This window comes from Vigna angularis, chromosome 2, assembly GCF_016808095.1.
Source record: "Vigna angularis cultivar LongXiaoDou No.4 chromosome 2, ASM1680809v1, whole genome shotgun sequence".
Classification (NCBI taxonomy): Eukaryota; Viridiplantae; Streptophyta; class Magnoliopsida; order Fabales; family Fabaceae; genus Vigna; species Vigna angularis.
The window spans coordinates 48466320-48477267 of NC_068971.1; the positions used below are offsets into that span (position 1 = coordinate 48466320).

Genomic DNA, 10948 nt, shown 5'->3' on the forward strand with positions numbered 1-10948 from the left:
TGTTGTTTGTTCTATATTACATCTTCATTTTGTGAAACAAATATTTTAAACGTTTATCTATCGTTCTTTAAGCAACATGTCGTACTTAACTTTACCTTGCTAATTAAAAAAAAAACTTTCTTCTTTCTCATACCACAAAAATTTACTTTGTAATATTATTAACTTTTGAATCACAGATATTTAGAAAAAAATAAAAGCACAACAAATTTAATGTTTCCAAAACTAAATTTGATTAATCACGGTATGCTACAAAAAGATAAAAAGTTTTGAATACCAATTTGTCCGGTGTCATTCCTTAAGTACGAGAATGACAATGAGATCCTACAACCTAATATATATATATATATATATATATATATATATATATATATATATATATATATATATATATATATATATATATATATATATATATATATATATACATACACACTCGATTTCTTATCCAATAAATCTTTTAAATTAAAAAAAATACTTTAAATATAATCCTAAGAATAGTATTTTAACTAATTTGAAGTTAGAAAAAAACATGTTCTTACTCTCGTATCTATAGTTTTTAAGAACAGTTCAACACTAATCCAAAATATATAATGTTTTTCTTTCATGTTAATTTAAGCTTATAAGAATTAAATGAAGTGAAGTGAAAAAAAAAAATCGCAATGAGTTTAAAACGGTAATCCGAGATTTAACCAATATCTACTTTTGTACTTATTTCAGATAAATTGTCTCACTTTTTATTTATTTTATGTTTAAATTTAGTTTAGACAGAAGTACTGTGACTTAATTTTTTGATTTACTTAAGATATTGGCATTTGAAATTATATTTAAAAATAAACAAAAAATTTTACTCAATTGATTGTGGTGAATTGGATTTAACATAATAATGTAAAAAATTCAACTAAACCCAATTCAATATTTTTACCTTGTGTTTGGGTTGAAGAATGAATTTAGAGAGTAAAAGTGAGTGAATTTGAAAGGATAGTTTAAATTAAAAAAGAAATATAAGAAAAAAGAAAAAAATTATAAAAATTCGTAAATAAATTAATTAATGTGGAGGATAAAAAAATTATTTTAAATTTATTTATTAATTTTAATATAAAATGGACGTTAACAAAAAAATAAATTTATTAATTTAATTATTCTTTGATTTATAATAATAATAAAATATTAAATGTTTAATTTAATTTTAATTGATTATTTTTAATATAATATAAGATATTTTTTAAAATAAAAATTAATATAAAATATACCAAACTCAATTTCTTAGTATACCCGCGAAAATCTAATATATATATATATATATATATATATATATATATATATATATATATATATATTTCTTTTTTTTTTTCTTCTATGATACTGTGCCTTGTTTTTTGAAAAAAATATATCATTCTTTGTTTTTTCTTTGGGAGCAAACTATTTTTTGCATTTGGATTGGACGATAGATATGAAAAAGTGAAAATGAGAGAATTTGAGAGAAAAAAATTTGTTCTTTTAGATTAAAAGAAAAATATTAAAAAATAAGAAAAATGTTTTAAAAAGGTGTTTATGATTTAATTGATATTTATATTATTTATTATTTTATTATTATTAATCGGGATGCTTAATATAATTAATATTTTAGTATTGTTATTATATTATGGGTAGACTTTTTCCGATTTTCTCTCTAAGCAGCAGGAAAGTTTCCAAAATAATATCACATTCTATTTTACCTCGTTTTTTCATCTTTAATCTCAAATAAGCGCTCTCTTATTTTCCGTGATTGGAAACAAACATCTTCTTACATATTAAAAAAAATAAATTTCAAAGATGCACAGACATATTAAATAAAATAATGTATTGATACTTGTACTAAGATGCTTTTCAATATTCAAAGTTTTTAAATACAATCAAATAAAACTTATCCTTGAAAATCACAACATATACTTCATATGTAATTAAGTGTTTTTACTAAAAATCTTAGAACTTTAATTAAATATACTGACTCAGTAAACATTTCCATTAACACGTGCTTATGGAGTGGTTAATAAAGGAACATTCTTTTGAATTGTTTTCTGAACAATTATTTCTTCAGAATAAAAAATAATATTTACATACCTATGAGAAAGTTTAAATTAAAAAATATAAAAAATTGAATATAATCTGTTTAGGAAGGAAAATTTAGAAAGAATGAGAGGATAAGGGGAATTTTGAAAATGAAAAAATATCTAATAATGGAGAGCTTATATATCTGGAGGAAGCAGAGCAAGGTGGAGGTTGGAAAGGCCATACATTCATTCCCGTACGACGTGGCCTCTCACCACTGTCCCTTATCATCTTCCTCACTCACTCTATCTCTTCCTCTCCAAAAATGGCTTCTCTCATAGGCGTTTCTTCCATTTACCAAACGCCTGCTCTCGAACACTACCAGAGGCCAAACTCTACTTCCACTTCCTCCGTTAGGTTGCAATGTTTGGACTCCAAGTCTCACTTCAACAACCTCCTCCGAGCCCACCGCCACTCCCCTGGGCCCACCTTCAAAACGGGCCTCAAGCCCACTCCCACTTTCCTCCCCTCCGCCATCGCCACTCCCAATTCCTCCCTCCTCAGCGAAGAAGCCTTCAAAGGACTCGGCCGCCACTTCGACCAAACCGACCACCAATTCGAACACTCCTCCGATTCTCTCCCCGCCGAACCCTCCAACTCCGACGAACTCGACATTTCCAAGCTCGACTTGCCCTCGCGCCTCGTTGATTCCCTCAAGAGCCGCGGGATTACTCACCTTTTCCCCATTCAGGTTCGTTTCTCTTCCTATCCTTTTACCTGTTAGGGTTACACTAGCGGTTTATCATCAACATTTAGCTTCATTTTGTGCGTGATTAGAGAGCGGTGTTAGTACCTGCACTACAAGGTAGAGATATCATTGCTAGAGCGAAGACCGGTACTGGAAAGACACTAGCGTTTGGAATTCCAGTTATTAAAGGCATCACTGAAGATGAAGATGAGCCTTCTCTCAGGTAATGATTGTTCATGTGTTGCACTCTGCTTCGTATAACTATGAGTATTGGTTTTATTAATTTGCTGCTCCCGTGCTCTGCAGACTGGGTCTGTGTCAACTTTTCATTTTAGTCATTATAACAACGAACTCTACGTTTTAGTCCCTACACAAGCAAATTTTATATGTTTTAGACCCTGTTGTTAGTTTTGTGGCGCCACAAAATGGAGGCACATGGGCTAAAAATGTATTAAAAAAGTTGGTGTATGGACTCAATGGTTGGATTTTTAGATACAGGGGCTAAAATAAAAAAGTTAACGTAGGCATAGGGATCAAATGATTGAATAAACCTATAAATTATACATGATGGTTTTTGTCGTGGCCATATTGATGCGGTTGTTTCTCTGTTGCAGAAGGTCTGGTAGGCTTCCCAGAGTTTTGGTGCTGGCCCCTACGAGGGAGTTGGCGAAGCAAGTGGAGAAGGAGATAAAGGAATCTGCTCCTTATCTCAACACTGTTTGTGTTTATGGTGGTGTTTCTTATGTTACTCAGCAGAGTGCTCTTTCACGAGGTGTAGATGTGGTGGTCGGGACCCCAGGGAGAATTATTGACTTGATTAATGGGAAGAGCCTTAAGCTGAATGAGGTTCAGTATTTGGTGCTTGATGAAGCAGATCAGATGCTTGCTGTTGGGTTTGAGGAGGATGTGGAAGTGATTTTAGAGAATCTCCCTTCTCAGAGGCAGAGCATGCTTTTCTCTGCCACCATGCCTGCTTGGGTGAAGAAGTTGGCGAGAAAATATTTGAACAACCCACTCACAATTGATTTGGTGAATTTTTGTTACTTTTGTCTTACACTCTAATAACCTGTCTCTGTCTCTCTCTTTCTCACACACAAACACACATGCACTAGTCTATTGATGACTCTGTTTATAGAGTGCGGTGTAAACAGATAGTACAGCATATGATTGTGCCAAAAATATATTATATCTACAAAGATTTTGTTGTGAAGAGCATTACGTACATATGTAATCTTGGCCTGTATATATGCATATGCTGTTCTATGCAAGCTGGTTTGAAATTTAGTGTTAAGGACATTGTCTAATGCTGTCTGGAGTTGACTTTAAATATTTATAGAGTGTGGTTTAGATGCTCATATAACTAAATTTGACAAAATAGATGATTACCATATTCATCTTGTCGAACTTACATTGCTTACAAGCATACGCCATTGTTCATAATATCCTAAAGTGAGTGGTGATGCGGTGAAATTTCTGTCATTTGTCTTGGCACGCACTATGCTATGATTTGGAGAGAAAAGAAAGGAAATATTCATGTGTGGACTACATTATAATCTATATGCATCTGCTCTCTGGTCTTCAAATTCATTCTGTTTAGCATTAACATTAGCCTTGGTCTTAATTACTTTTAGTTTTCGTGGTCCTATTTTCAAATGATTCAGGCATAATAGTGTTTAAGTTGCTGTATGATGCGAGTTGAATCTTAATTACAATGCATTATAATGTGAAGATCATATATTATGATTATAATGCCTTTTCTTTTCTTTGAAACAGGTTGGCGATGAAGAAGAAAAGCTCGCTGAAGGGATAAAACTTTATGCTATATCAGCTACTGCCACTTCTAAGCGGACAATTCTCTCTGACCTCGTAACTGTAAGTTATCTGTTAAAGTTTTCTACCTTACATTGATGTTCATATTCTCTTCAGTTTGCATTGTGAGAGTTCTGTTTAGTCATCATATTGAGTTATATAACTAGTTAACAGTTTAAGTAACAAACAGATATAATCTAATAAGATCAAATGTTTTGTTGAATATTTAATGCAATGCGTATTTAAACAGTTAGTCTACCAAATTTTCTTAACTCTATAATCTACAAATTGATAATTTTTGTTATCTGTTTGTTTTGAAAATCATCAAATCCATTACATCCTACCAAGTTATCTAATTTCTGGATTTTATGCACTCAAAACAAACTTATTAAATCAGTTAATTTTTCTATTTCTGATGGTTTACAATCTACTATTTCTCCAGGAATTTTTTGGGGGCAGGAGTCAATAATTTTTCTTACTGTTCCTTGTCTTTCAGGTTTATGCAAAGGGTGGGAAGACTATTGTATTTACACAGACAAAAAAAGATGCTGATGAAGTATCATTGGCATTAACAAATAGTATAACGTCTGAAGCACTGCATGGCGATATATCTCAGCATCAGAGAGAAAGAACATTGAATGGTTTTCGGCAAGGAAAATTCACGGTGCTTGTTGCTACTGATGTTGCAGCTCGTGGACTTGATATTCCAAATGTTGATTTGGTGAGTCCAAAGATTGCTTCCCAGTGTGCATTTTAACCATCTGATCTCCCTCATGGACTTATTATTTATTAGCTTAGAGTTAATGCTGATGAGTCTGTGGATTAATAAAGCAAATCACTTGAGTAATTTTATGCTGGCACTTAGGTTATTCAATAGCGGATTCACGATCTAGTTATATTTTTTTTGGAATTTAGGGTTAAATAGTTTGGGATGGCTTAACCCTAGATTGGACTAGAAATTTATTGCTTATTCTGATGTGTGATTTGTCTAGTCTTATTGGGTGCTTGCCATGGTAAAATTAAGGTCTCCCATTTTGTAAAAATGATTACATTTGGCTTTTTCTTCAGTCTTTTCCACTGTTCACCGTCTGATCTGAATAAGGATTTAGAATTTTATATTTGATAAACTGTGGACATAAAATGTTTTTATTTTAATATTTTTGTTTAACTATTTCTTCACAATTGAATCTGTTCAGAGATGTTTAAAATCTCTATTTGAATTGGAGGTTTCTATTTTAATGTCTTGGCTTGCTCTAAAACGCTATATCTTCTCAACGTATTGAAAAGCTTATTGGTGCTACCTGTTTCATTCAGATTATCCATTATGAGCTTCCCAATGATCCTGAGACTTTCGTACACCGCTCTGGTCGTACTGGTCGTGCTGGAAAACAAGGTACTGCCATTCTGTTGTACACCAGTAGCCAGAGGAGAACAGTTAGATCCCTTGAACGTGATGTAGGCTGCAAGTTTGAATTTGTTAGTCCGCCAGCTATGGAAGAGGTCTTGGGGTCATCTGCCGAGCAGGTTGTTGCCACACTTGGTGGAGTTCATCCCGAATCTATTCAGTTTTTCACCCCAACTGCACAAAAACTGATCGAAGAACAAGGAACAACTGCCCTTGCAGCTGCCCTTGCACAACTTAGTGGATTCTCCCGACCTCCATCATCCCGGTCTCTTATCACCCACGAACAGGTGTTGTGAATCTTATATTTCCCTTGTTATCCAGTCTAACAAGTAACCACTTTCTAAATGTTGCCTTCATATTTAAGTAACGTATTACTTGCAATTGAACCAGGGTTTTTATTTTAACAATTGCTCGGAAAGACTATCCAAATGACAATAATACTAATCCATGATCCAAATCAGTGTATCTTTACCTTTAAAATATTTAAAAATAGTGTCTTCAGGGTCATTCCCTAGTTCATGGAGGTTACAAAGCATGGCCTGTGGCCTGTGGATATTTCATTTGCTTTATTATGTGTTCGATTATTATCTAAATAAGGACATACCACCTGGAACAAACACTATCGGATGCTTGATTTTTTATGTTGATTTTTAACTGCTTTTTCTTAAACTGTTTTGTATTTCAGGGATGGACTACGTTGCAACTAATTCGGGATTCGGAAAATAGTAGATATTTTTCTGCAAGATCAGTCACTGGGTTTCTTTCTGATGTTTTTTCATCAGCTGCTGATGAAGTTGGAAAAATCCATATAATTGCAGATGAAAGGGTTTGTATCCGAGTTATTTTCTCGTTTTATTTTTTATACTTTCTACTTGGAACTTCAATCCTCTTGGGAACGCAACCACACAGTTCAAACGATTTGACATTGTGCCCACACAGGTTCAAGGAGCCGTTTTTGATCTTCCCGAGGAGATTGCTAAAGAGTTGCTTACTAAGGACATACCACCTGGGAACACCATTTCCAAGATCACCAAGGTATATTACAATATTTGAATAGTAATTCTTTGTTGTCTCTGCCTGTTCTCTTCTTCGTATACTGGCGCTAAAATTGTTGTACAAATTATATAAACGCATTGCATCTTACTTTGTATTGGCAGCTACCTTCTTTGCAAGATGATGGGCCTCCAAGTGATTTCTATGGGAAGTTCGCTGACAGAGAACGAGGTAACCGAAGAGGATCTACTTCTAGGGGAGGTTTTACTTCTAGGGGAGGAAGTTTTGCTTCTAGGGACCGGAGAGGTTTTAAGACCTCAAGGGGATGGGATGGGGAAGACTCTGATGATGACGACTTCAGTGATCGATCTAGTAGGAGAGGTGGTAGAAATTTTAAAACTGGTGGCAATAGCTGGTCTCGAGCAGGAGGTAAAAGCGGTGGGGATGATTGGCTAATTGGAGGTAGACGATCAAGCAGGCCTTCATCATCAGACAGGTTATAATAGGCATTCAATGATCAAATAGTTCTTTAAATTTTTTATTTAGAATTTTCATCCTGTGCGAATTACAATACCCTCTCGTGTGATATTTATTTAGTCTCTGTGTCACTGATATGGCATGAATGTGCATTGCAGATTTGGAGGGGCCTGTTTCAATTGTGGGGAATCTGGGCATCGTGCATCAGATTGTCCAAAATCTTCAAACCGGCGAAGCTTTTTTTAAGTTCCCACATTTTTTTGGGGCGCCGCTTTGACCAAGACAGATATGAACTTCTGCCACTGTTATTGGCCTGATGGGTTCCGGAAAATTGAAGCATGCTTACCGAAAGAGTTACAGAACCAATATTAATTTGCATCTCACGTGTTGGCGTGATCTCCTTAGGGACCTCTTTTTTGTGTCTATGAAATGTAGTATTTGTTTGGGCTAAGAATAGTGCTTTATCTTCTTTTTTGGGTTGGGTTTAAGGGGTTAGTTGTATGGTCCTGTATTCTCAACTTGCTATTTAATATCTTTTTGAACCTTCCCGGTTTAGGAACAGACTGGAAAAATGAATGAAAGATGAAATCCTACAGGTTTATGCATCTTTCATTATCATAAGGTAAAATTTGAATTAATCATCATTTATTATCATAAGATAAAAGTGAAAATACATGAGTATGTTTTCATTAATACGAACTAAAATGCCATTATAAACAGTTACAGCTCTTAGTAGTTACTATTTTTTTTTCTCATAAATAAAAAATAAATGTTCTAATCGAACAACAAACTGTTTATTAAGTAGTGTTAGTTGCTTTTTTACAAAATAATATGTTTTGAAAAAAATAATATGAAAACAAAGACACAAATACACACATATATATATATATATATATACACACACATATATATATATATATATATATATTATATTTTAAAATAATTTAACTTTTTTCGTACTAATTATTGGATAATAATTTCTTCAAAATTATGTGAACCTTTATATTAATTGATAGTATAAAAATCTTATACTAAGAATAAATAATTTTTTTTGTTTTGTTTACAATATACATATATTTGAATTAACATAAACATAAAATAACTCATATGATTATAAAACCAATTGAATATGTATTATATGCCATAATTTTATAAAAAGAAAACTGTCTATAAAGGTTTCTTAAAAATATTATAACATAAAAAAATATGCATATTTTTTTTAAAGATAAAATCACAGTATTCCAATTAATAAGCATTAAAAAAAAAGATATAATTTTCACAATAAGTACTTAACATATACAAAGAATAACGGTATGTGTATAGAAATGTGTTCTGTCTTGCTTGCTAGAATAATTATGTTAAACTGTTATATCCCTTTTTAGTAGGTTATAAGTGTTATATCTCATTTAGTTTTCTACAATTTTAAATTTTGTTCTTTTTATGTGTGAAGAGTCGGAACATCTCAAATATTTTTTTATTTTATATATGTTTTTATTGCTGATAAAGAAAACAGTTTGAAAATATTCACTATAATCAATTCGCTAAAGCCGTTATAAATGTATTTAATAATAATTTGAAGCGGGGCAGGGACAGCACAACCTCCGATTGAACAACTCAGTATCAGATCGGTACCTTTTGCTCCTTTTCTCCATTTACATCATCTTTTTCCGAGTCTTCAATTTCATTTTCTTCTTACCATCTTCTTCAATTTCTTTATTACTTGAGATTGTTCTTGCATCTTAGCTGTGGGGAATTAAAATTTAGGTTTTGCATACGAAAACATCCACCCTTTTTGTTTGCATTAATCAATTTATTTAGTTTTATACAATGACAATTCACATTGAACAGGAAAGCGAACAAGCTTGGTGAAAATCAAAAAAAGAAAATGGCAGAACTGAGTTTGGGAATTCTAATTGACATTGTTGATGAAGAATGGATGAGAGACACTCTCCCTGATGATGGTATGTAGCTTTTATTTTCCTTCCCTCCCTCTGGCAAGGATCTTTTTGTTCATCTTTATATCCACATGGGTATGTGATGGGCCCATACCTTTCTTGCTTTTATTACAGATCTTCCACTGCCCCCAACACTGGTTGTAAGGACAGATGATACTGAGGACTCAAGTATGTCTCTTCGTTGACAACTTCAGTAATATTTTGTGGACTATCAATTTCTTCAGTTTGGTTCGGAAAAACAGTTTTGATTGATGTTGCATTATCTAAAACTACGTTGATATACTGGTCTTCGTGAATTCAGACAAATGTTCATATGTTCGAGTTGGATTTGCAATGAATTGATTTTGAATTAAAAATCGACCCAGTCACACACTAAGTAGTTTTTTTTTTTTTTTTTTTAAGATACCCTCGTTTGTTCATTAAAATTTAATTAGTAATCTCAGAAGATACCAAATTATATCAAACTGGTGTGCTGAAAAGATTTTCTTTTTGAAGTAAATCACACATTTGTGCATTGACATGTAACAGCATCCTTAGAAGAAGATACAAAAATATGAAATTGGTTTGCGAAATATATTATCGTTAATGGGTTTGTTAAGAATTCATTGTTGGCAAGATGACTCTCTATTGAAGGGTTGTATCTAATTTTCTTGACTATTATAACAGTGTACTTTGCTATGTGTCACAGATCAGGAGACTCAACAAGTTAACGTGGATGCTTGGCACGATCTTGCCTTGGGTCAAGAATAGAAGTTTCATTTACTTTTATGTTATGCTTTGTAGTTAGTGAGTACAGATGATGCTTCCTGTTTAATGAATTCAAAGTTTATAAACATGTTAAGGTAAGGAATTGTTAAAAGTTTATAAACCTGATATGGTATTACTGAATTGTGTCATTGCTGAATACTATTTGTTTTACTGTCATGAAAGCACTCTTGGATTTTTGCTGGTTTAAGCAACTTTAGGGCATCCCCGAGCCTAAGGGTTATTGGTACGCTCAGAAGTCTATTAAATTAGTAAATGATTTATAATAGAAATATAAAGTTTTTTAAGATATGGTGGCGGACGTTGCGTCATTGGTTTGGTTTAGTGTTACGAAGTTGGAGTGGTGTGAAAGAGATTATAGATGCTAAACTCAGTGAAATCATCATGCAAAAAAAATATATATAATGGTGGTGGTAGTGTTTGTTTGTAATTACTTTCTGATAAATAAATAATCGCTTATTTTAAAACAATTTTTTAAGAAATGACAAATATAAGTCGTCACAAGTTGGTCTTGGTAGTTATAGTAACTCTATTCACGATTTACTTGCTTATGTGAGGATGCCAAAGGTGAAATTTATTCAATAAAAGAAAAATATTATATTTGTAAGCAATTATGTGTAATTTTATTCAGATCGTCACTTATGTAGTTCAATCTTTCATTATTATCTTACCAAACTTTGGTTTCTTATAGATATCAGATTTGACGGATGTATTAGAGCTCAAAACCGGCTCTAAATAGATGCTAGTGTGCTAACTTGTCTTAACTTT

At 32.6% G+C, this 10948-nt stretch overlaps 2 protein-coding genes across 4 annotated transcripts; both read left to right on the top strand.

Annotated features, from left to right (window-relative positions):
• Positions 1-2240: 2240 nt before the first annotated feature.
• Positions 2241-8065, top strand: LOC108329359 (DEAD-box ATP-dependent RNA helicase 3, chloroplastic). Of its 2 annotated transcripts, none has more exons than XM_017563530.2 (10): positions 2241-2779; positions 2866-2999; positions 3391-3805; positions 4550-4648; positions 5082-5306; positions 5900-6277; positions 6676-6816; positions 6930-7025; positions 7148-7479; positions 7619-8065. In XM_017563530.2, the coding sequence occupies exons 1-10, from the start codon at positions 2354-2356 to the stop codon at positions 7704-7706; spliced, it is 2334 nt and encodes a 777-aa protein (XP_017419019.1). In that variant the 5' UTR covers positions 2241-2353; the 3' UTR covers positions 7707-8065. The 2 variants fall into 2 exon arrangements, with proteins under 2 accessions (XP_017419019.1, XP_017419020.1); XM_017563531.2 differs by having other exon boundaries at positions 3394-3805.
• Positions 8066-8937: 872 nt separating this feature from the next.
• On the top strand, positions 8938-10319 carry LOC108328568 (anaphase-promoting complex subunit 13). 2 transcript variants are annotated; one of them, XM_017562446.2, is made up of 4 exons: positions 8938-9088; positions 9309-9421; positions 9530-9583; positions 10104-10319. In XM_017562446.2, the coding sequence occupies exons 2-4, from the start codon at positions 9346-9348 to the stop codon at positions 10163-10165; spliced, it is 192 nt and encodes a 63-aa protein (XP_017417935.1). In that variant the 5' UTR covers positions 8938-9088; positions 9309-9345; the 3' UTR covers positions 10166-10319. The 2 variants fall into 2 exon arrangements, with proteins under 2 accessions (XP_017417935.1, XP_017417936.1); XM_017562447.2 differs by lacking the exon at positions 8938-9088 and adding an exon at positions 9098-9224.
• Positions 10320-10948: the final 629 nt, after the last annotated feature.